The 27,472-nt window shown below is 35.2% G+C and overlaps 1 protein-coding gene across 2 annotated transcripts in view; it reads left to right on the forward strand.

Moving 5' to 3' along the window:
• CNTNAP2 (contactin associated protein 2) overlaps positions 1–27,472 on the forward strand; it is a 1,202,163-nt gene that overhangs the window by 1,011,382 nt on the left and 163,309 nt on the right. For both annotated transcript variants that reach the window (XM_088150062.1, XM_088150063.1), the window contains exon 14: positions 10,187–10,343. In XM_088150062.1, coding sequence (XP_088006188.1) covers positions 10,187–10,343 — 157 coding nt within the window. The remainder of the gene's footprint in view (positions 1–10,186; positions 10,344–27,472) is intronic.

Raw genomic sequence — 27,472 nt, forward strand, 5'->3', positions numbered from 1 at the left:
AAACTATTAAGAAGCACACAGAGGTAAATCAAACTTAATTCCTATGGAATTAAAAAAACACTATTTTATTGGAACAAAATTAATACATTCATAAGTTATTGACTTATGAAAAGTCCAATTTACCAAAAAAGAACACCTCCCCCCAAATAGATTGACCAGCTATTCATATTCTAGGATTGAACAACACTTTGGGAGTAAAACAAAAAACTATACCTCACACCATACTATATATTAAAACTGATCCTCAAAGAAACAAGGATACTGATATTAGTCAAGATTTCAGCACTTTCAAATTAAATCCAAGAAGTCTCTGAATTTCTAATTTCCCTATTCCAGTCAGTAACTGAAACTAAAATAAATGCCCAGTGATAAGGCTTGAAAGTGTAGAAAGCAAAATCCACCCTTCTCAGTTGGCAATTACAACATGTAGTAACAGTGTCAAACAGTGCCTCTGGCAAAGAAAGTTAATTGATTAATTCACATATGATGGAATAAAAAGAATAAAGTGAAATTAAAACTTGGAGTTAATTTATCTTTAAAAATAAATCTAACTCATCAATCACATTTATCTTACATCAAATACTGAAGATAACTCTACATATAGCATGTTTTGTGAACCACTGTAGTATATTAAGCTTGTTTTATGTTTGTGTTCACCCAATAACTGTTTATTTAAAAAGCCATGATTAAGCAAACCATGGCTCAGGAGTTAGTGTAAATCAAGTTACTTTTGGCGTTTACATTGTCCATTGTGTAAGCTAATGTCTCTGCACAGAGAATCAGTAATGGAGACGTTTGTTGTCTTTTCCTCCATGAGAGGAAGGGAAATGCAGCTAATTCATTGCACCAGCAAAAAAAGAACTTGAAAAGATCCACTCTGAAATGTGGGAGCCCTAGTAACAGGAGAAGTATCTACAAAACTGTATGAGATTCTGAAAGTCTCATTCTTACTTACACTATTTAAAATCTAATTGAGTATCATGGGATTAAGACAACCCAACTCTATGCAAGATTGAAGAGCTTCCAGAACTAAAGTTGACTTTAATCCTCAGAATACCTAAAGGTCATATTGAAAATATTGTTTCTGCAGGTGCGTAACCAAACTTTTGATTTGTTGATGGCACCCTGCACAGACACACTGAAAATCTTTCCAAAACATATGCACAAAGTGCTAAAATTAATCTTTCTTTTCAGGCAGCTGTGTTTTAAAATAATAGATTTTATTAAATGCTCACTGGAATGCAAAATGGTCCCATGAAAGCCATACATTCTTCTATTATGTCAGAAATAAATATGTTATTGACTGTTCTTAGTTCATACTACATTAACTCTGATAGGAATGTTTTCATATTAAATGAAATGGTTCTCAAGGAGACATATTTTATCATACGAGCAAGAATAGTTTTATGACATGGATGATCTATGGGAAGTCTTTGTCCATTTTCTCAGTGTGCAGTTCTCAACACAGAAAGAACAATGATCTGAACAGAAAAATCATGCAAAAATTCTTGTAAATCTACAGTGGATGAGGGCAGGAATGTCATGAATATTGGCAATTATCAGATTCCAGTCCAAGTGTTAGAATGTCTGCCTTTTTGGAAAACTGTTCCAGATTTGCATGATTGAGAGAAGTTCTAGCCACATTCCAAATAGTGTGCAAAATCCTAAACAGAGTTTCTGGAAACATGGATTTAGGTACAGTATGATGAATATCATGTACCTAGACTTCAAAGTTATTTTGATATATAATAGGTTCCTCAGCCTTGGTGCATCTTGGGCTATGAGTTACTTCAGTCAAATGTATTCAACTTGTAGTACCAATATACTGATACCAATATTCTGCAATCCAGAATGCCCCTGGCTGCCTAATAGGCAGGGATGGACAGCCAGTAGCCCCAGAGCCACATGTGTTCCCTGAAGCCCTCCTTATTTATCTGTGCATGCATGCAATCCTTGGAGCCTCTCTGACCAGTGCTATCACAAATTAATGGCACACTTTCCTGTTATTTACAGGCAACAAAACGCATAAAACTGTGCAATAAATCCTAAAATATATGTATCATGTACTTAAAATAAACAAGGAACTCAAGATTCTTCTACAACCCAAGAAAATATCTGAAAATATTGTTCCCACTCAAGTGTAGGATTTATTTTTAAAAAATCATGTTAAAGTGTGTATGCTACCATTTACAATGTATTCAGAATGATATGAACCTACCTACAACTTTGTCATCCCAAACCAAATTGAGTAGCATATAATCACCAAAAGAGTATCAATCCCTATAGTGTGGAGTCTTTTAACTTTCTCTTTTCACTTCTTCCTGACTTAAAAAAAAAATGCTTATCAAGTATGTGGCAGCCCACAATATATGACTGGCATGCTGCGTTTACCTTAGTGGATTGCTAGTTGTTCAGGCCTGAGCTAATCATGTCATACATAATCATAAAACCAAAATAAAAATGTGCCTTGTCACACACACGGAGGGGAATCAAGGTCACAGTTACCTAGGCTAACAGGGAAAGGGGCATCTTTTTTCTCTCAGTACCTGATAAAAAGTGATTTAGAGCTCCATATTGACGTGATGACTTGTAACAGGAAGAGGCACAAGAAGAAGAAAGTACATCATTCTTGAGAAAGGCAAATTTGTAACACTACAGCTTGTATATTTCAAAACTGCAGAATATTGTCTATTGTTTAAAACCTTATTCTGGTTAGATTTTAAAACAATCACAGATCTGGGAGTACAGTATGTCTGTCATTACAAATCCCCCTGCAGCCCACCATCATTATATCTAACCGCTAATTTTACTTTTGGATATTTAATCATTTACTTTCATCCTCAATCATTTCTACTTCTAATATTTCTTTTGATAAATATAAGCACTTTTCTTCCCTTCTGGAGCTGTAATTAGCTATGTTTGCAAAGGAAGCCTTGACAATGAGGAGCAATTCATTCTGCAGCAGTAGGCAATAGAATCCTGGTTCATTGACAAAACAAGTGGAAGTCAAACCTGAGCAATATAGTCTATGTCATCAGATAAGATGTCAGAAGTATGATAGCAGGTCCTGAACTACAAATGGATGTAAGTTAAGTAAGGTTGCTAGAACATTATATTAAATTTAAATTACTGAACCAGATTAATTACATTCTGTGCATAGATACATGAACACTACCTCTCCTTCTGCACTTGCCTTCTCAAAGTTCAGTTTGTCTAAGAACATACTCAGCTCCATTCAACTATTTTCATTCCCAGACATTATATTTATTTAGAACTTTTACATTTATATAATTACATTTATCTGTTTTTAGTCTGACTTGTCCTTCCCTTACTGTCACATTTAAAGGTGATCTGGCCACAGGTACTGGATAATTCCTATTCCAAGGTCCCCGACCTTTTTGTCCTGGAAGGCACATGTGGAATGTTGACAATACGAGGTGAACATTCTTGCAAAATAAGGGCTAGTGGGGCAACCATTCAAAATGGCTACCATGGGGGAGATGTGACTGATTACAAAGCATTGATTTATCAGACTGTCAAATGAATCTTACCCTCCTTCTGCAGAAGGTGCTCTACCAACCCATTGTCCTTTTCTAGCCAGGTGCACACACTGTTAAATAAGGTACTGTATCTGCTATGGGTGTGCGACTCATGTGGATGATGAGGCATTTTTAGAAGTTTATGCCAGAGCTGGCAGTCTGTTTTGTATCATGCCAGCTTCCTATCTATCTATCTATCTATCTATCTATCTATCTATCTATCTATCTATCTATCTAGTAGGCAGTCTTTAAAATAAGCAGCAAGTGTAGGCCTAATTCATATCAAGACTGTCATATGTATGTATGTATGTATGTATGTAAGATTGGTCTTGAACTTTTAGCATAAGATGTCCTATCATGTCAGAGTCCTGATATGAATTAGGTCCACACTTGCTGCTTATTTTAATGAAGCCATTCATGCAAGTGCCAGTTGCTTGAATGGACTCTTATTTAACTTAATTCAGATTATGGCAAATTCCAACATCACAACAGAGGCCACATCATGACTCTGGCCCAGGCTACTGTAGTGGAATGTTATCAGTTCTCAAACTACTGTATATTGCTTTTCAATGGCCTTCAAGTAGTAGTCATTTCTGCTTTTTATCTTTACACTTCTGCTGATTTACTTCCAGCAGCCCACAAATAATAGTGTTCTCTTTCTCTCTTTTGTCTCCCTTATTTGCTGCCTCCTTATACTTCACTGCCCTCAAAAGAGGTTTTGGGACTTAACTAATTAATTGCTCCCTGACTCACCCATTTCATTGGTCCTTAATTTCACTAAGATATTCACTTAAAAAGATTGATTTTCACATTTTAGAATTCATAGAGAGAGATGAGCACAAGCCTCCTTACCTTCTCTGTTCTGCCTGTGATACAATCTCTCTCAATAAACTGGAATCAAGCATTAGGCTAAATCAAAATATGTTTTGAACCACCACCAACTCATTTTTTTAGGTTTGCCCAACACATTTTGTTTTGGGTTTAGGTTGGGGGGGGTAGCATCTTGTGTGAATCCAAATACCTGAGTTTATGGTTTAGTACGTTGTATGAACTAAGCTAATAAATCACAGTTAAAGAGATCATGGCTTAATATAATATATGAGCCCTGCATTTTTTGGAGCTGTATCTCTCAAAAAACTCAGAAGAAATTCTTACCGTAATACAAACATTGAGGTTATAGCATGTATTCTCATGCTACTGTCTAAGTGGTAAAGCTAAGCTATGTAGCAGATCGGCTTTAGAAACTGAACGGCCATGGACCATTTAAAGCAGCTGTTAAATATACACTTGGCATCACTGGCAAAGTCTGAAAATACTGCCATGTTAAGTCCTTAAATGCTTTCATGGCCAGGCTTATAACAATCCTGCGCAGGCTTGCTTATAAACAATTACAAGCTAGGTGGGATGAAGGATTTTGGCATACACATAAATTCTTTCTCCTCAAATGACCCTGTGCACCTGGTTGTAATTTAAAACTTGATGCACTTAATACAAAGATCTGAAAGAGGTTCTGTATCCATTTTCTGTTTTTTATTCCCTAGAAGCATGTTTAACAGACTCCCTTTTTGATGGGGAATTCATCAGTACCATGATGAATTCACAAATATGGAATGACAGGCATGCTACAATGTTGGAGGACACTGAGGACAAGGTTTATACATGTGCCTGTTACCATAATCCTGTTCAATTATATTGTAGGGGTAGAAATGTGTCCCTTCAGCTGTTACTAAACTAAAGCCACAGTCACCAACATCTAGACAGACAAATGCTATATCCACGAACAAACAAATATCAACGTAAAAAAGAAAATAATTCAAGTTAAATTCTGCATCCAGATTTAATAGCAGCAGACTGGTCAACATCCTATGCTGACATAAAACATGTCACTTGCCATTTCACATGCTTTAGCTGGTACAGAACGCAGGTGCCCATCTACTACTGGGAGTGTCCTCATATTGCCACATAACACTATTCTTGTAAGAGCTACATTGGCTGCCAGTGTGTTTTCAGGTACAATTTAAAGTGCTTCTAACAGCTTATTAAGTCCTGCATGGCTCAGAATCTGTGCACCTGCAAAATTACCCATGCCAAGTAGAATCTGCCTGCTGGAGGCATACCTGTAAAGACAACATACTAAGATTCCCCATCCCCTACAAGGTATAGTGGGAAGGGACTCTCACACTGGAATTCTCTGCCCATCCCCTCCTCCTGTGGAACCCAGTTTCCTCAGAAATAAGATCAGCATCCTTATTGTTAACCTTTAGAAAGTTGGTTGCTTAGACAAACATTTGATGATTGGAAAGCTGATGATGTCTTTAGCTGGGATATATGGGAGCACTGCTTATGGTTCATTAAGAACTGAATTGTTCTGAGATAGATCTTTTTGTATGGTTTCTTGCTTACTTTAGCTTTTGTAAGCTGTTTAGTCACTCATTTATTATAAGTGCTTTTATGTCACTTCAATCAAATGAGTTTAAGTGACCTAAAAGCACTTACAATAAATGAATAAATAAATGTGCTAGCTAGCAAAGTATCCAGAAAGCATTTAAACAGCCAGATTCACGCATGGAATCTCACTGGTTCTGCTCCTCTACCTCTGCTCAGTCCCTAGTGCAGTTTTTCTCAAACTTGGCAACTTGAAGATGTGTGGACTTCAGTTCCCAGAATTCCCTAGTAAACCATGCTGTCTGGGGAATTCTGGGAGTTGAAGCCCACATATCTTCAAGCTGCCAAGGTTGAGAAATGCTGGCCTACTGTGTGGAGAAACCAGATTCAAGCGCTTTCAGCAATTTACACCCACTTCAATAATTATTGCAGCTGAAAACAGTGCCACAATGAGAGATCTTTCCAGATTCAGGATCTTTCCAAATTTCCTCTTTGTGATTTGCTGTTTTAAAAAAGGGTTCTGGAAGAAACCATCCAACGGTTCATGGTGTAAACTGCCAAGGGGAAGAATATCACAGGGAAATAAGACAAGTTAACTCAATCAGAAGACGGCAATGGCAAAAGACTTCTATTCTGTTGCCAAGAAAACTCAGTGTGTTCATGTGTAGAGCTCAACTTGTCACTTTTATCTATATGTGTTTTTAATTCAACCATACTACAGTATTCGTATTAGAAAATGTAAAAGTTCTAAATGTGTAGCAGAAGTGGACTTCCGGGGGAGGTATGGTGAATGGAAGAGGTCTCCATGAAAGCAGAGCTATCAACCACAGCAAAGACCAAAGAACCAGTGAGTAGACAGGTTCTTCAGAACCTCTCTGGATAAGAAGAGGACAGGAGATCACCCATATGTGTTCCAGATGGCTGCTTCTCACAAGGAGATCACAATACAGCAGACTTCTGCAGGTTTGAGCACCAGGAGATGAATGAATTAGCCATCTTGCTCACAACCACAGCAGAGCCTTTTAAAAGACACTAAGTTCATAAGCCTCACTTTCTAATCACTTTCAGAAATTGCCTGTTAACCATCTTAAAGCTATTAGAGACCTTTGGAATAACAGGTTTGAAAAGTGGTTTGGTGAATTTAGCTTCAATTCTGAATAAAAGAAAAATTAATTACAAGCTTAAGAACTTAAAGAATTTGAAATGAACAGCAAAAAACTAATTAAGATTTTGATCTAAGAAAGTTATAAATGGATTAAGGGTCCAGTTAAATTTGGAATATTGACTTTTACTATAAGATTTTGGAATTAACTACAAAAAATAAATAGTTTCTTGTGGGAACCAGAGTTATTTTGGCTATCTTGGTTCATAACAAAGAAAGCAACTTTATGATTTTAGAAACTGGACACTAGAGGGGACCAAAGATTCTAAGTAGAAGAAAAAAAAATACAAACCAGCTTTTGGTGTCGATTAACTGGCACTTACAAAATAACACAAAACATCATAACATTGGAAATATTAAAGGAGATCAAGAATGGAGCCAGAAATTTGTAGCTGCAATATCAGCAGTGTCAAAAATGATCCTGATTCTATGGATAGATTATGTCCAAAAGATGTCAATGAAGGAATGACACATGTGGAGCAAATTTTATCTGACAAATCAGAGCAAGGACCAAAAGTAGAACTACAAATGACATGCCAAGAGAATGACTTTAAAAAGGATGCTTTATTGGATATACAAAAGAAACTGGCTTAAATTTTAAAAATTAAAGAAGAAATACAAATGACAAAAAAAAAAAAATGACCTGGAAAATGTTTTCTTATTGGATCTACAAAACCCTTGAAGAAGTCTGTGCATTTGGATAAAGAAGAATTGAAGAGAAATCAAATCCTATGACAATATTTGAATGAATTAAAGATTAAGATTGTTAGAAATAAAAGGAAGGAATATAAAGTAGGTTTATTTGATCAAGGTTAAAACATTTACTTGTAGAGTTCTGGCAACCCTTTATGGACTTTTCACTGACACCAGGATTGAAAAGTTGATGTTTTATGGATTTGCTTATAGATAAAGGATGGGATGTAGGATGAAGAGATACATGTTTGTAACCTTATAAGGTATGAAGAGTTATTAAATTGTCTATAGTTGTTGTAATGAAGGTTGGAAGTAACTTCTTTATATATTTCTTTTCATTTTCTTTATCATATTCTTTCTTTTCTCTTTACTTTTTTTCTTATACTTTTTATTCTTATTATTCTTTTTTTCTTTCTTTAAGCTTAGTTTGTATTAATTTTTACTATTGTAATCAAAATCCTTAATACAATTATATGCAAAAAAATAAAAATAAATGTTTGGAACTAAAGCTCATGACATTCAGCATGATTTTCCCCAGCTAAATGCTCATAGAATTGCAGCTTAAACCAGATAGAATGCTCACAGAAGAAAAGAAGAACTTGGGGCACAATCCTAAACAGCATATTTCAGCATGAGAAGACATCTTACCATTTAAGGTTTTCAGGTTGCTCAACTGTCAGAACTGCTCCCTCATAAAAGCAATGCAATATAGGGTTCTGCCAAAAAAATTAAATCAGACGGATGGAAAAACCAAAAGCACTGTTGATATTAAATATGGAGCAAGGACTTCACATTTTCCATTGGATTTAAGTGAGCCTAATTTTGTGTTAAATTGTTGATTATTTAAAGATTATTTTTTAATTAAAATCTTTATGTGGTCTCATAAAATACAAAAAAAAAAAAAACCTGCCATAAAAATCCACATATTCAGAACAAAGCAAATTACAATAAAAATCCTTAGGATGGATTAAAATTGCCATTAGAAGTCACAACATTTGATTGCCTTGCAAGTGAGTGTCCTTAAAGTCTCTAACTGAGGAGTCCCTTTGGGCTTTTTCAGGGAAGGAATTCACATCTGTCAAATAGAGTGAATTCATCATCTGTCTGATTGCACCTTATCACCATAGGCAGGGCTGAGCATTTTTTCAACAGTCCAGTAATTGGAAAATGAATAACTGACAGCTGTGTTCACTAAAGCACACAGAACAACTAGCCAACTACCTTTTATACATTGTGCCATCCCAGCCCACATGGGTAGTTTATGGTTCAGTGTGTTTTGCAAACCTAGAAAATTGGGTTGAATAAACTGTGGTTCATTTAAGCATGGGAAAGTATGTCATTCAAATCCAGCTTGTCATGTAATAAATGTCTAGGTCTTCAAAGGGGAAGGAGATATATGTTATTTGAGCAGGCATGGATTTAAACCAACTGATTTAAAATGGCTTTTCACTCCATGTAGATCTGTGAATGGAGAATTGAGACTGAAGACACTACGCAGGATAACAATATATGCATTTAAATTATTGAAATGTATGTAAAAATATCTATATGCATAAATGAAATTACTGTGCCTGGTGTTACTCCTAACAAGGATATCAGTCATATGATTTGGCAGTTTTATCACTGTTTCAGTAAACTTCAAGAGAAATCATTGCCTACCTACTTCATTTTATTCCTAGAAGTCCTAGTCAAGAAGTCTCGAAGTTGTATGTCAGTAGCATCCAGAGGGTCACAGCTTACCTATACCCACTTTGCAAAGGCTAGAGAACTTATGCGAAAAAGTTGTTTCATTCTTGAAGTTTGATGGACATGGAATTGATGTATTGGTGCTTAATTCAGGAGAAAACCATGAAAATATGTTATAGTATTGTTGCTTGAAGAACAAATGCTGGGTGAAGAATTAGGCTTTTAGTTTATTTAAATTGAACACTCCTAATTTAAATGCATCTTGAACTTTTTCATAAACAGATATTTACACACCTTGCAATTTGCATAGCTTGCACTTGACAAATGGTTGCCCTATGACTGGAAAAACTCTAGGTGCTGAGTCACTCTGGAGTCTATATTTGGCACTCACACAAGAATCATGATTTTTGTTTCCCTGTTTCAAGTATAATGATGACCACTTAACTATGGAATGCTTAAGAATCTGCAATATTTCTCTTGCTGCAATCACTGATAACAAAGTATCAATTAGATTATAAGGATTTGGGTACAGTATATCTAAAATACAATGCTTTTTTTTAATGACTCTCCACGCGTTGGTTGAAACATAGTATCTAGTCATGTTTGATCAATGCATTTCTTTTCAAGAAGAGCCTAGTGACTCCTGAGATAAAATAAAAGCATCCTTGTTTAGCATCAGGAAGCTCTGCTACATTTAATTTTCCATTCCTTGTCCTTTCAGATGGCAATCCATATGCCTGGTGGACTGGACGTGCCAATGAAAAGCACTACTACTGGGGCGGCTCTGGACCGGGCATTCAGAAATGTGCATGTGGTATTGAACGTAACTGTACTGATTCCAAATACAATTGCAACTGTGATGCTGATTCGAAACAAGAGTAAGTATGAAGTTATGTGTTGTTAATAATTTAAAGGCTTCACACAAGCTTATAAATAAAGCAAACTGATCAGAATAGTGCTAGGTTCAAGACAAGCAGAACCAATAAAAACATTAAGAATTAATTTCACCACAAGATGATTATGGCCCCCAGCTTAGATGGCTGCAAGATAACTAGATGAAGAATGAAACTACCTCCTACTAAGTAATATATGTAAATTGAACTCCTTTGCATGATCTTGAATATTAAAATAAACACTCAGTACTCTTTTAGCCTATTTACACAGTGATTATTTTGGAAGATACGTTTTATCGTGTTATTCTGTGAATATCTGTTAACTCCTAGATTTCTCAAATATTTCTTCCTTTCCCTAAGGAAAACAAATTTAATTTTTTTTAAAAAAACTTTAATTTTGACACTGAACATCTAAGAAGATCCAAAGGATTTTTTTTGGGGGGGGGGCACACAAGCAATGTGAAACTAACATTAATATTATGTTACTACTTTGATTCTTAGTGATTACATAAATGTGTGATTTGGGTTTGAAAGTATTAATAATGAGACATATTTCTTTATTTTATTAACATTTTTCTTTGTTGCAATCAGGCTGTTGATATTTAGATTGATAATGGCTTGCTGACTGTTTGAATTAAAATTTTAATTCATTACATTATTAATGTTTGCTGAGCTGCAGAAGACACACAATACATCTGGGATAAATGGGTAATTAAGTATATGGATTTACAGAAAATGAGGATAAATTAAAGGGTCTTTCTTTCATATGACTTTTAGATGATGGAAGAAGAATCAAAAGAGGTATAACCAAGCCTAGAAAATGATAGGAAAAGGAGGGGTTCCAAAATAAATCAGCATGTGGATGATCAGTTTAAGAGACAGACCATGGGGGTTTAAACTTCTAAAATGAGACAAACAAATTATGTAAGAGACATTTAAGTAGATGGTTGTTGAAAGTCCATGAGGGATTCCTCATGTCTCCAGTCCAATCCCTGATCAAATGTACCTCCGGTGTTTTTCTACATCCAGTGACTTACTGCATTGAATATTGACCATATTAGCTATGTTTGGATAACTGTATTCCAGTGTTGGTATGATATTAAAACCTTTTTGCCATGTATGCAGTCTCCTAACTCTGAGTGTGAGCAAAGAAAAGAGGGAGGCCTTAATAAGCCATAGTTTGTTGTTTATCTAACTTTGAAAATGAAGACTAGTAGCCTACAGCAAGTTAAAATATTAAAGCCTGACTAGCTATTAATTTAACATCCTGGCTTATTTTTGGAGCTATGATTAGTTCCTGTTCTGACAAAACAGACTATGGTTAGCTGACCACTTTCTGGTTTATTTGTTCAGACCATATAAGGAAGAATAAAGAGGTTGCACATGTAGGCAAAATACTTGTTCATATTTTGACTTACTGGATTGAAATGTGATTATCCCAGCTGAATCATTATCATATTTATTATTCATTGAAAATCTATGTTTTAGAGGCAAGAAATAATTCTTGATAGCCTATTGTGATTAGACATGTACTATCTCTTATCTCTAACCATTGAGCAATATTATCTATTTTTATCTTGGTTATTATCCTAATCTTTGCATAACAGCTTCTAATGTTTTTAAAAAACACACAAATTTGGAAATATTTGGGCAGAATCTGGTAGAACAGAAGAAGAAAAGAAAATATTTCAGTAATCCAAATGTATTTGTGAAAAGAAGCTTTAGCCAGTCCCCCAGAACTTGTAGATGCATCTCCTTAAGAAGGATTCCTTAGTACAAGGTAGCCTGCAGCATCTGGACAGATCAGAAAGATTACTACTCCCAATTCCTTGGCTATATTTATTTTCCTGTGGTTCACAAATCAAAGAAAGTCACTGTGTTACAGATAATTCTTTATCTTAAACCATTTAATTGTATTCAGGTGTTCCAAAGAGAACATACTGAGGGGGACTAGAAAGGCAAACTCTGGTTAATCACCTTTCACCTCCCCATATTGTTGGCAAAGATCAGCAGGGAGGGTGTCATCACTTTCAGCTACGTGTAGTTACAACCTTCTGGGGGACTTGGAGGTTTGATTGTGTACATCCTATTGACAATACCTGAAGAAGGCTTTAAGGTTTTGTTTTTTTTTAAATCACCAGAGAAGCTTCCCTTTGATTCAAATATCAAAGCTTTTGACCTATTTCAATAGCTGTGCACCAAGCATAGCAGGAGGAAACAGAAAACCTTTCCTGATATTATCTCTCTGTGCACAAGAGAGGGAATGAGGAGTCATTATTCCCTATCTCATCCTGGCCAGAAAAAAATGTCCCTGTCTAGTTTTTCATCTCAGAGGAACAGGACTGGCAGCAAGCAAAGCAGAGTAGATCCTAATGGCACTCCTACAGGAGTACAACATCAAGAAGATAGACTTTGGTCCGTGTGCCATATTTTCCTCAGAAAGAATGCAGAAGAATTGTTTTGAGAAAAGAAGAATCTTACTTAAGTTCTTCTGAATTGGATAGGCCAATCCTGCAGGCTAAACAATTATGTCTGTAAATTGTAACCCTCTCTAAAACATAGGTTTGTATGTGTGTGTGTGTGTGTTTGTGTACATACATACGCAGAGACACACACATCTGGTGAATTACAGACCAATTCATTTACCATAAGCCCTCTGGAAGTTGGGGTAAAACTATCATTTGTTTATCAAGAACCAGCTGAATTAAATGTATTCATGATTTGTGAACTTGCTCTTTTTGGGAAGCATAGCCTCATCCAGAATGGGCTAACCATTTAGCCCTAAATCAGTCCTTAGTGGTGTTTTGATTCGATGAAATTTCAATTGAAGTGAAATGCTAAATTAAAGTCATACTGTTTTTTGGAATATCATCTTAGAATGCCCCCCCACCTTGATCCAGACGTTAAAATGATCTTGATTCTTCTGTGCATCTGCAAAGTCTTCTTCCCAATGGATCCAAACAGTTGGGCAGCCAAGCATTCATTCATTCATCCAATTTATAAATCACACAGATGACTCCTTTCTAAAGTGAGACGTTGTTTCAAATCAAATTCACTGCATTGGTCCAGACTTAGATAATATCCTTGTTTGCACAAGTCCTACCAGTTTTATTGCCAGTCATAAACCTGGATTAAGCTTCATTTTGTTTCAAACGGTGTTTGAGTGACATGCAGTAATATTAGAAATCTTGCTTCTCTAATCAAGGAAAGTTGAAGGACTACTTCAACAGGAAATTTAAATATTCCTAATCTATTCAGTCTGCCTGAGGCAAATAACAACTCTTATAAATAAGTCCTTTGTATATGTTTAACGCTACTGAAACTACGGTGTACTATACTTTGAAGAAATAATTGCAGAACATTTTTTACTAGAGCATGAAAGCTCATTCTATTTCCATAACTGTATAATAAATACGAAGAGAAATTATTAATGTGGTATGTGACTTACTCAGTACAAGCTTCAAAATGATGTGCATTGATTTCTTAAGAGGGCACATCTCTTTGTGCACATAAGGGCTCTTATGGCACAATGCATTCGACAGGCAGACAGACAGACAGAAACTTTATTTTGGTCATTGACCAATAAAAATACATTCTATAAAACAAACAACACATATCCCCTGCATTCGTGTTTTCAACATTTTTCCCATAAATGTAAGAACTGAAGATGGAAAATTAGCTCACACATTGCACAAGTAAATTTCTTATACGTTACAGAGCCCTGAGGCCAGTTTCGGCTTTGATTTTACCACATCATTCATAGAAACTGAGAACTAAGCCTCCTATCAATCTGTGTCGATGGGGCTTTTGTATAGGAACGTATACATGCTGCATTTATACAGAATTATATTCCCTAAGTATATGGATGGTGGGGCTTTGTTTTTGTTCTGTTCTGTTTTTTGCTTTATTTAGGGGGAGATACAGTATGTCAGACCAGGGCCTTTTGTGGTTGGGAGCCGTGCATGTGTGAGTGTATTTGGTGAGGGGTAGAATAAGTGTTCTGCCTGGATTTGTTTGTAATTAATAAATAAACACATACATACACACACACACACACACACTTTTGCAGGATAGTTTTTTTTTTTTTTGGTGGGGTTTGGAGGGGCAGATGTGAATTCTTGTGCAGGTTCCATTTTTGCTAAGAAATAGTACCTTTCTTGGCCAGTATTTCCTTTCATCTCTGTGGATTCTTAGGTTGGGCAAATAGGACTAAGCCAGAATTTATAAACCAACTTTAACCCAGATGTTCAAATAAACAAACAGTGGGCAAAACAAATCCTTGCTAAATATCATGTGCAAACCAGTCCATACTCTGCCATCATGTATTACCTGACACATGTTAAATTTGCTGCACTCCTACAGTCTATGCTTTCGTGTTGGATTTTGCCCGTAAAATCTGTTTCTGTCTACAGTAGTACATTTCCCTTGTTTCCATTCAGTACACATGAACATTAATAATAATAAAGTGATCCTCAAAGCTCGATTGACTCCACAGTAGTTACTTAGGCATTTTTACAGGCTTTGGAATTAAGCCCTACTTCATTTGTTCCCTAGTTCATATATTTCCACCATGCAGAACATTACATTGTGAAGATGGCTGTACGACACACTGAATCTTAAACTTTAGAAGTTACTTTTGTTATGAAACAATTTGATGCGTCATTAAACAGTACAAACCTTTGAAATGAAGCAATGGCACATAAAATGATGAGGTTTTTTTTCATATTTAGTTTGAAATGTATCATTTGAGTAAGAACTACTCTTCCCCTCCTAATTTCAGGAATCCCTTTTTAGTCACAGATGCTTGGGTCTATTCAATTTCAGTTTTGCAGTATTTAGCTGATATTGCTTATCTGTTCGCTGGACAGCAAGCTGTAAAAGAGCTGTTTGTGGTGTGAGTCAGTTATTCAGAAATCAAACTGCAGCACTGAACACACTGAAGAATGAGAAAACCAAAGGCCTTGAAAATCAAGTTAACTTCAAAGAGTCACGTGTTAAACCTGTTTCTGCCTCACCCTATTCCTTTTTCTCCTTTGTCTGCCATTGCAACAAGTGCATGGAACTCTTCTTTATTTTTTGGATTAAAATGTAATGTCAGATGAAGAGGGACTCTACTCATACCTGTACACTCATCAAGAAAAGTGTCCAGGTGTGAGTAGAACCCCTCTCTATTATTACATGATAACTTGTATAGTTGAAAGAACCATTTCAGATCAAACTTCCACACATGGATTTCAAATAATCCAAAAAGCATTGAAGGTGATTAATTAATTGTTCTCACACTAATACTCAAGTCAACCTGTGTTGAACAGAGAACAATTCATGAGTGAACTTGCTGCATTAATGAGAATATAAGTTGTGGCAGTGAGTTATGCAAATCAAGATCAAGTTCAGGACAATTTAAGTTTTAGCTACAAAAAGCCAACACATGTCAGAATATTTAAATGTTCAGGCTATCTCATGGAAGGGTCCTCTGCATACATCATTTAAAAACATAGTATTTTTCATTTTTATTAAAATGAAAAGTCATGCATCTTTAATTACTGTGATTAATTATGATAAATCTTATTACGTTCAATGTCCCCCACACACACACACACACAGGTAAATAAGTATAGAATTGAAGTCTGTTTTTGTTTTTCATAATTTATGTAGAGGTGAGTGACTAAGTTTTAACACCCCTCTTCTAACGCAATTTCTTGGAAAGACACTTGGGGGGGGCGGTTTTTGAGTCAGTGGTGACTCCTGGTGACTTAATTACTGTGATTAATTATGATAAATCTTATTACGTTGAACGTCCCCCCACACACACACATACACAGGTAAATAAGTATAGAATTGAAGTCTGTTTTTGTTTTTCATAATTTATGTAGAGGTGAGTGACTGAGTTTTAACACCCCTCTTCTAACTCAATTTCTTGGAAAGACACTTGGGGGGGGGGCGGTTTTTGAGTCAATGTTGACTCCTGGTGACTGCCTGGACAAATCCCTGCAGCTTTCTTTGGCAAGGTTTTTTGGAAGTGGCTTTGCCATTGCCTCCTTCCTAGGGCTGAGAGAGAATGACTGGCCCAAGGTCACCCAGCTGGCTTTTTGCCTAAGGTAGGATTAGAACTCATGGTCTCCCAGTTTCTAGCCTGATGCTGTGCCCACTTCTAAAATAATATGGAAGTGCTTTGGACCTCATGCAAAGATGGGATATTTCTGATATTCATTAAGACAGCCTGCCTTTTAAAGTTTTGTACGCAAGTCTAAAAAAAAAGGCCATTGCTTTAAGAGTTGCATTAAAAAAATTTTAAGTGTGACTTTTTTTTTCTTACACAAAAATCTGAAAAAAGTAAGGTGTTTTCATGGCATGCTCTTATACAACAAATTGAGGTTTAATTGTTACATAAGAGTACACCACAAAACTGCCTACTTTATTCAAATACTTTGGTAAGCCATATTAAATTCAGAGGAACTTATTCTAAAGTCAAGATATATAAATTGAAACCGTATCACAAATTGCAGTATTTTATACAAAGCAAAGTTTCTTTGATCAGATATGGTCCTACAGTATTTTTTTAAACCAAAAGAAAGTAAAAATTGTTTTGAAGTTGATCATAAAGCATTTAGATACACAGCTGATATCTTTAACTGATGATGATTAAAGGCTGTAAAAATGCATTCAGAACTAGGTAATTACTTCAAAGGAACACAAATGTTCTGTTCTGTTCTTTCTGTTCTTCATTCACAGTTGACATCACTACACTATATTCTTCTAATATCTGTGTTAGGAAATCAAAAAGAGTTTTATATCAAGATATATGTATGTGAACTATATTAAAACTTAAAACAGTTGGTTCTTTAAATGCTCCAACAAGTGCAAGTGGAGATGTTTCCTAAATCAAACATGACAAAGTAAAAGGAAACTCGTATCTGCTCCTGACATCCCTGCAGAATTTGAACCTTAGGTCTTCAGACTATACACAGCTCATGGTATGAAGATATACAACAGCAATTAGAAGCAATTAGAAATCATGGGAAATATAATGCTTTTAGGCCCTGTTATCCCTGGCCACTGCTGTGCTTGTCCATGTACCATCCAGAGACAACAGCTACTTTTTGTAGCCTCCCTAGTTGAAGCAAGGGAACAAGAAAGGGTTTTACTGAGCAAAGGATGCAGGGAGGTCATTAGGTCACATCAAGCTCTGAAATTAAAAAAAAATTAAGAATTGTAGATTTCAGAATAGATCTGATTAAAAAAACAATGAATATTGAATATCCTTGAGATGTCATTTAGTTAGTCTATTTTAATTAAATCTATTACAAAGAGAAGGAAAGGTCTAATAGTAATGTGTGGATTAAATTACACCACCACCCAATTTTTCCAGTGCTATAAAAATGACTGTATTTGACTTAACTGACTGATACTACAGTATACTGGACATGGTTTATCAAATAGACTGCCAAATTGATCTTTTTGAATTTGGCAGCTATTCATCCTGTACTTCAGAGGACAATAAGAAAAAATAGTCCAGGATGACATGTCAAACCCTCTCCACTTTAAAATATTCACACACTCAAACATTAAGCAAATATACAAGATTCAGAACCTTAGTGACCAATCTATACTGATTTTCTATTTTCCCAGAATAGGATCAATTTTATTTATAAAGTTTGAGTTAGTAAACTGTAAATGTCTGTAAAACAAGTCATAAAGTGTTAGCAGATGAATGAAGCAGCATTTCATTTTCTAACAAGGGCATCTGCCTATTGGAAAGGATACCTCAGCAACCTAAAAAAAATAATAATAATTCTACATATCCATGATTTACATAATGAAAAAGATACACACCCAATTACCCATCGGTTAATTACCCTTCTGCTATGCCATTGCTTTAAATATGTTTACAAATTTTGGAGCATTGAGTTGCCAATTATTATTGCTGATGAATGAGCACAAACTTATTCTAAAGATAGTTATTTAGTATTTCTTTTTCTTCTAATGGCATTATCTTTGTCTAACTGAAACGTTTAATTTAACAGCAATCACAGACGCCTCCTTCTGCCCCAGTGGATGTACCAACATTATGTTTATAGCTCAATTTGTAGCTCACACTTCAAATAATCCTTTGAAAAAGGCATTCCTATGTCTAATAGAAATGGCATCTTCTGAAACCCTTAAATAGCTTGGAACTTGAAATGGCTCTTTTCTTCCTACCAATTATAAAATAATTAAGAACTTCAACCAAATTGGGGCTGCCATACTTTACTGAGGAAAGACATAAGCCTTTGAACAAAAAAAAGCTATTTCCAGCCTCTGTTTTCATGTAGTTAACTGGAATAATATACATTATAGCCCATATAATACAAACAACCTAGAGCCTGTCTACAGGAATATGCCCATGTAAAAAATAATGTGTGTGTAAAGAATTTTATTTTTAAATTAATCATAAATGAGGTCAAAGGAATCTTGCCTTGAGACAGTAGCTATTAAAATTGAGCCTTTGTTAACATATATTAAAGAAAAATGAAGAAATCATTATTTCCTGTTAAAAATAATGGTAGCGTTTTACAAATTTAATGCACAGAACGTAATGTGTATGTATGAGTATTCTGATTATGTGACATCACATTGGTGTCGACTCTTAATGATTACATACACAGACCTTCTTCAGGATGATCTGTTCCCATCCTGGCCCTTCAAGTCTTCCAATGATGCAACCATCACCACTGTAATTGAGTCTATCCACCTTTCTGCTGTTCACCCTTTTCTTTTCTTTCCTTCCATCTCCTTCAGCATTATAGACCTCTCCAGAGAGCTAGGTGTTCACATAATGGGTCCAAAATATGATAGTTTAAGCCTGATCATTTCTGCCTCAAGTAACAACTCTGGATTGATTTGTCCTATGATCCATTTGTTTGTGTTCTTGCTATCCATGGTATTCTCAGGAATCTTCACTAACATCGAAGTTCAAAATTGTCAATACTCTTTCTATCCTGCTCCTTCAAAATCCAACTTTCACTTCCATAGAGAATCACAGGGAAAAAGCATTTCCTGCATGATTCTGATCTTTGTACATATAGACTTGTCATAGCACCTGAATATCTTTTTCCAAGGTTTTCATTGCTACTCTACTGAGTGTTAGTCTATAGTGTATTTCCTGAATGCTGGTTCCTTTACTGTTAATAGTTGATTCTAAAAAGCAGAAGCTATTTGCCACTTCAAATTCTTCATTGTCAATTCTAAGATTGGTTGTTGTACTGTTGTTATTAGCCTGGTCTTTGTTAGATTTAATCTGAGTCCCATTTTTCCACTCTGCTCCTTGAATTTCATTACTAGAACTTCCAGAACATTTGCATTTTCAGCTATCAGAGTAGTGTCATCAGCATAGCCCAGGTTCTTGAGGTTTCTTCCTCCAATTTTAAAACTACTGTCCAGCCTCCTCAATATATATTCAGCATATACATTAGGCTAAATAAATAAGAGCGTATACAACATCATCTCATTCTTTTGGCAACCTGGAATGAATCCATTTAGCAACGAGATATTCTGGGATTTCCTTTTTCCTAAAGTTTGACATGTTTGACACAATCAAAGGCCTTTCTCTAATCAATGAAACACATATTGCCTTTTTATATAAATTCTTTGCCTTTCTCATTCATCCAGCATGCATCAGCAATGTTTCTTGTTCCTCAGCCTTTTCTAAAGCCAGCTTAAACATCGGGCATCTCTCTTTCCATATAGGCTCTAACCTTCATTGAATGATCCTAAGCTTTATTTTGCTAGCATGTAAATTAAGATTTTGTATGGTAGTTTGCACAGTCTAAGTCTCCTAAGTATTGGTATCTTGACTGACTTCTTTTAGTCAGTTGGTCACTATCTCATTCTCCAAATTTCCATAGCTTGATTAGAAACTTTACTATTGCTTTCTGACTCAATAATAACCTGATTGCTGATATAACTTCATCTTCCAATACAAAATGTTCTTGTAAATAAGGTATCTTGGATGTTGACATCTCTACTGCACAGAATTTCAGTATACTCCTTTCATATTTGATTGATCTGTTGGAATAGATCCATTGGCATTCTTTAGTGTACCAATTCAAGCTGGAAGTTCCTTCTTAGTTTGGAGATCTTTTGGAAGGCTTTCCTTGCTTTCTATGACTGTTTCCATCTTCAGTGCTTTTATAGATGTCATTTGCTTCTGGTATCTTCTACTAGCTCTGTGAAATTCTTTGTTAAGTACCTTCCAGAGATCTTTGACTATCTTTGCTTTGGCTTCTCTTCTCTCCTTGGCAGTTTCCACTGTTTGTTCCAACATCCAGTTTGCTCTCTTTTGTTTCTTGGTATTTGGCAATCTCTTTTCACATTCAGCCTTAGCAACTTCTTTGATTTCATTCCACAGTTCCTCTGGTTTCCTATAGTGAGGTTCAGGCCTTCAAAGTGATTCCTGATGTTCTTGAAAATGGTAGGTATATGCTCAAGATCATATTGATCATTTTGTGGAAACTGGTTGGCTGTTGTTTGTTTGTTTTTTTCACTTTAGCTTGACTTGGAACTTGCACATGAGCAGTTCATGATCTGTTCCACAGTCAGATGCTGGCCATGTCTTTGCTGATATAACTGAATTGTTCTATCTTTTACTACCAATAATATAGTCATTTTGATTTTTGTGTACTCCATCTGGTGATGTCCATGCATTTAGGTGTCATTTTGATTATTTGAAGACTGCATTAGCAATGAAGAAATCATTGATTGGTAGAACTGAGAAGTTGTTCCCTTGCTTCATTTCTGCTTCCTAGACCATACAATTCAGTTATGTTTGCCTCCATTCTATTTCCAGCTTTGACATTCCAGTCTCCATTCTCTTTTTTTTTTTTTTATAATGTTTTTTTTTTATTTTTACAACAAACACAAAACAAACATGAACAAACAAAAACATAAAAAGGCATAAAAAAGCATCTTCCATTTTATACCGTGTGTCAACCAGTTAAACTCGTTGGTGCCCCTTTCATAATCTTAAATTCTCATATCATCTATTCAAAATATACTTGTATACTTATCAATTAACAATTATTAATCATTCATAGCTAATCTATAAAATCATATATTACAAAAAATTTTAACTTTCAATAGGATTAGTAATACATTTCCATCTATCTATTATATGTGTATATATATAATAATTAATATCAAATTTCTATTATAAAATTTCCTAATCTATTAGATTACTATATTTTCTCATCTAATCATTAATAAAAGCAAATCCCGTGTCAAATAAAATTACTTATCTTCTTACTCTAGTTTCAAATCTCAGTTTAACTCATCTCTGCACATTCCATAATTTTCAATAACTTCCTCCTGCATAGGTACTTTTTAATTTTTCCAGTTCTTAAGAGTTACAGTTCTAACCAATATCAGTTACAGTATCAATTACAGTTCTAACCAGGTTACAGTTCTAACCAGATTCTTCACTACATGTTATACAATTTTTAACTATATATCTCAGATTTATACTTTATTCTAGCGCTTGCATAATTTTGAGTTCACCCTTTTCATTCAATATGCCAAGATATCTAACTGTTCATTCCTTTTTCTATATTATTGGATAAGAGAAAGCAATAATAAATGTCCTTTTGAACATTCTGCTTTTGGAAGCTTCTATCAGTTCCATCATTGTTGTATTCCCCTGATTTTTTCTTTAAACATCTCCAGTAGTTTCTTTCAATATTGTTTTACTTCTTCTTTTTGTGCATTCTCTTAGTACAATTTTCCATTATGATCTTGTATAATCTTTTTCTCACCCTCAGTGCCAAGAACAAATCTGTCTCTCTTCATTTATCAGTTGATTAACCCTTTTAATTCTCAGATTATAGGCCTCACAATAATTCTGTTTAATGTTTCTGATTTCTTGTACTATTTCTTCCTTTTCCAATGATCCCGGTTTATATTTAATTAAGTCCATTTTAGCTTTAATGTCTTTTTTTCTTTTTCTTTTTTTTTTTTTTGAGAATTTCTGCAGCTCTTCTTCCAATTTTTTATAGTCATCCTCAATAGTTTAAAGATCTTTTTCTGCATTGTGTTTCTCGTATAGTCTGTTATCTTGATAAACCTTCATTGAGTCAAAGGATTCTTTATCTTTGTTCTTGCCAAAAATAAGAGAAAAAAAGAAGCAAAAGGAGAAAAAAAAAAAGAAAAAAAAAAGAAAAGGAAAAGAAGGGAAAGGCTAAGCCTCTTTAAAAAAAAAGGAAAATCCATCTGGGGGGGGAATAGAGAGCAAAGCAGAGCTTCTAGCAGAAAAAAGAGCTACTGCCACTAATCAAGGCTCTTGTGACTAGCTCAAACTTTCCATCTTAATATTTTCAAAATCGCTTTCAACTCACTTTCTTGTTTATAGTTACGGATGGCACCTGTATAAACATGCACATCCCACTATCTTTTTAGAAAGCACAGAGTCCTTGAGCGTGCGTCACAATGAAAAAAGAAAGCACTAAATCGAGCCTCTAGATGGCAGTGCAACTTTCTTTCATTTACTTTCTCTTAACTCCACTTTCCCCATTTCAAAGTCAAAAAAATATAAATTTCTTATAACAATAAAGAAATCTTAGTAAAAAAAAAGGCTTAAAATAAAGAGTTATTGAATATTAAAAAGAGAAAGCCAATCCAGTTAAAAATTTTTTTTTTTAAAAGAAAAACATCTTATCAATTCCACTAAAAAGGGAAAGTTGAAAAGAAAAATTTTCTCCCCCTTCTTTTTTTTTAATAGGGCTCAATCTCGCCGCTTAATCCACTTTTCTTCACTTTTAAAAATCTCTTTAAGTTACTTAAGGTGTTCTCTAAGCATAGTTGCATAATAAAAGTCCATCTCACCCAGTTGACACCCCTCTCTTCCATCTTCCTTTGGAGCTGTCCCGGCTTTCGCAGCCATTTTTGGCTGCCTCTCCTCCGTCGGCTTCAAGAGCTTCTCCTGGGATCGATCTGGGACTTGCGGCGTCCCTGAGATCCGCGGGACGCGCCCTTTGCATTCGCCATCTCTACGGGACGGCTTAGGTCCGTCGGGACCGTCTGGGGGAGGAGATATCAGCTGCGATCCTGGGAGCCCAGGATCGCCCGCCGTATCGCCGCGACGCCAGCTCCGCCTTCCAGTCTCCATTCTCAAGTAGCACATCTTGCTTGCATGTTCTGCTGATTTCAAACTTGATAATAAAACTCACCAACCTCCTCTTCTGCAGTAGTGGTTGGAGCATAACCTGGAAAATCATCATATTAAAGAGTTATCCACAAAGTCTCGGCTACATCGTTCCTGACTATGAAAGCAATAAGCAATGACTTATTAGCTTCAGACTGAAAGTGTCCAGTTGCAGTGGATTTCAATCTGCTAATGCATAAGATTTAGTGTGTAGTCAATTAATTTCATCTTTCTCTGTGTTGAGCTTTCCCACATTAATGATTCTTATGTTCCAAGTTCACACTGTAATTCTGTCTTTTCAGCTTCAGATTTTCTTTTCCTGCATGGCAATATCAGCAACTAAATATCCCAAAGGCTTTAACCTAACCATGTCATAAACACCATTAGTACTCCAAAATTTCCCTAGCCCTTCCTCAGTAGTATGTTGAGCACCATCCAATCTGAGGAGCCCATAATCTGACATTATATCATTAAACATTATTTATCCATGTGGTTTTGTTGATAAAATACAATTACCTTGGACTTCTTTCACACAATATGAAATGATGCCTTTGCCATTGTCACTAAATTGATTATCTCCCTCCAGGATCTCCCTATATCTTTGCTGCCCAATATAAGTCTCTGCTAATCCTGCTGAGAATATTTATTGGCATACACCTCAGGTGTTCTTCGCTCATCACTCCTAGGAAAACCTTAACACCACCAAACTGAGGCAGCATACTTGAGGGGAATACATATAAATATAAACTTGAGGGGGACATAGGCATAGACGTCAAATGTTTTCTAATAATTATGAACTCAAATTCAAGATTGGATTGGCCATTTTGCATTTTCTGAGTGGGAGAAAATGGGGCATTTTATTTCATGCTGTTTAAAGTGTTTCAACATCCTTGGGTACCTCAAAGCAATGATTAAATACATACATTTTTGCTGTTGTGTATTCATAGGCAATGTTGAAATGAATCCATTTCTGTTGCTTCTTTCATGGTCTTAGATATGTGGCTGTTTGTATGCTTCACTGTTGCTTCCATTATTTGCTATATCAACTCTAAAATTTATATTTGAAAAACATCCTCTTGGTTAATTTTATGTAAGTTGGATAGTAGGTTTTCAGTATTAACTACACTTATTTTTGTAACCCTAGGATTTGTTTCAGTTCTACTGTTACATAACTCATCATACTCAACACATTTCAAATGTTTTCTAGTTGTAATAATAATGATTCCTGACAGATGCTATAAACAAATAACTCTTTTCCTGGCCAGCAGTTTCAAAACTTCCATTGTTCCTCTTTACTACGTGTTGCTAATAAAATGGGCAACACTTTTGAAAGGAGTGTAATGAGTGTCTCCAGCAGGTTTATTATCTGGTAGAACCTACAGGTGCTATAACCAGTCAAAGGTTTCTATACACGATTCATAGTTGTAGGGCTGTAGTACACTTAAATGTACTTTGTGAACACATTACCTCTCTTTGAACAAATAAAGCAGCTACTTCTTTTGCAAGGCTCACACAGCTCCTTTGAAAGCTGCTTCTAGGTTCTCCATATGTGTGTGCATGCACAGCCATTTCACTTTCAGAGAGGGTTCTCTTTTTTAAAAAAATACATTTATTAAATTTTAAAATAGAAACAGTAAAAACTAACAAAAACTAATATTAAAGGAAGAAAATAAGAAAAAGAAAGGATAACTAGACAAAGAATGACCAATGTCAAAAGTGCAAAAAAACAAAAAAAGGAAGATAAAAGAAAGAAAAAGAATTGACTTCCGACCCTCCTCACAATGGATTTAAGTAACAGTATACATCAATCTCTTGCTCTAGTTTACTTCATAACTTTTATCATTACTATAAACCCATATTAAGTCTAATAATCAAATCCATACAACATAATTTCATTTTTTCCTGTTTCCTGCAGAGAGTCCAAATAAAAGTTTCCAATTAACATTAAAATTATACAATATATTTTCTCAAATCAAAGCCATCAGTTTCCCCAACTCAGCCAATTCCATCAGCATCACCATCCATTCTTTCATTGTAGGTAATGTCTTTGTACATATAAAAAGCCTTACTGCAGTTACCATATATAAGAACAAAAATTCCATAAATTTAATAACAAATATATTTTAAACTTAATCAAAAATAAATCCACTTTATAATCCAACTTATATTTTTTCTTTAAAAAAAGCAAATGAAATCTCTCCTCCTTTATACACAAATCCTTAAAACCTTGTCATTCAATCCAGGTCAGAAAAAGATCCCATTAATAACTACCAAAAACCTCAACATATATATTAATCAGAATCAAATAAGTTCTCTTTGTAACCCTTCTGTTTACTTTTAGAGAGTTTAATCTTTAATCCTTTCAAATAGCATCCACAAATTGATTCCCTGTCATTCTCTCCTTGTCTTCTCCCAGAAACAGCCCCAGTAATTTCTCTTTGTCTCTTCCCAGGAACAGTCTCACTGATTCCACACATTCCTTTTGCAAATCCAAGATAAAAAGTCTTTCCAAATCACTCTTCTTTTCCATTATTTGTATGTCCCCTTTGATCATGGTGATATCAGTGGATTTCGTTTGTAAATCCATTCTAGCATCCTTTTGCATATTGTTCTTGTCCTTTGGCATTTTTAAATCCATTTTCAGATCCACATCTTTGTTCACACTACTTTCATAATCCAGCATTTTTTTAAACTCCAAATCCACATTCAAGTCAATCTCTTCCTCCATTTCAAAATTAACCATCTTATCCATTATTTCCTCTATCTTCTTTTCAAGGGACTTATATTTAGCTCCTAATCTATCAAACATTGATTGGAGTAAACTCAAAGAAGTCAATTTCTCTTTTAACAGCTGATCCAAGGGCCTTTTCTAGCCATTTCTTTTTCTTCCCCCCAAAACAACCAACCATAGGTATTGTATAGGTGAAAGGAAGAGATAGTTTATGCCCTCTCAAGCTGTAATTGCAGGCATGGGTCAACAGGGAATGCACAAAAAGCTCAAATTACTGTCTTCTTTTGTTTTGAAAATCAAGCCAATTACCAGGCATATTACAGAAAAAATGTTTTTCAATAGAAAAATCAAATCTAATTAATACAGATAGAGTTTTGTGAAGTTAAACTTATAACAAATAAATCTTCACCATATATAACTTTTATATTTTTCTTTATATGCTCCTTATCTTCCAACTTTTTGTGAGTTGCTCAAATTACAATAAAATTCTAATTCTTTTAAAGTTATAGTCCCAGAAATAATGAAAAAATACCAAGAGAATTACTTACCTGTTGCAAAGAAAGGTCTCTCTTATGTTAAAAAAATAGTTATACTCCAAAGTGGGTTAGAAATGGGGTTTGGACAGCTCTAGTATCCATATTTAGGCTGCACCACAGTTGTGTATGAAGATGGATTCCCTGCCTCCCAGCTGCTTGCTCACAAGCCATTCACGAAGCTTCCATTTTTGCGATTAGTTTACGAGGGACAGCCATCCTGGAAACCTAATGGCTTGATTTCTTGCTTCCTCCATGATCCAGAGCAAGTTAGGCAGCCAGTGCTTGCTGCCAGCCACCAGTCCAGCGGCTATGCTGTCTCCCCTCTCATGGAAAGATGACCAAGCCTCCATTGTCCATCGCCAGAGAGGCTTCTCTAAGAGGCACTCCCTCAGTTGAAGAAACGATTTACTAGTGGGAAAAACTTTGCTAGATCCATCTGAGAAGTCAATTCTGCCTATGAATTTTTACTATAAGTAAAAGTATCCTAGAAAGAATTAAATATAAGGTTAATATATTACTATTTAAAAAGAATATTTCTGAAAAATAAGAAAATTGTCATATGCAAAAAATGTAGGCTGGCTTCTGATTATAGAAGTTATATTTGTTCAGGTTTATCTCCTAAGTACATCAGTTAATAGCATCTCCACCTCAACTAGCACCTACAGAGCAGAAATAG

The sequence above is a fragment of the Python bivittatus genome, unplaced genomic scaffold (assembly GCF_059951505.1).
Source record: "Python bivittatus isolate LINGU-HERP-01145 unplaced genomic scaffold, Pbiv_v1 ctg000610_np1212, whole genome shotgun sequence".
Taxonomy (NCBI): domain Eukaryota; kingdom Metazoa; phylum Chordata; class Lepidosauria; order Squamata; family Pythonidae; genus Python; species Python bivittatus.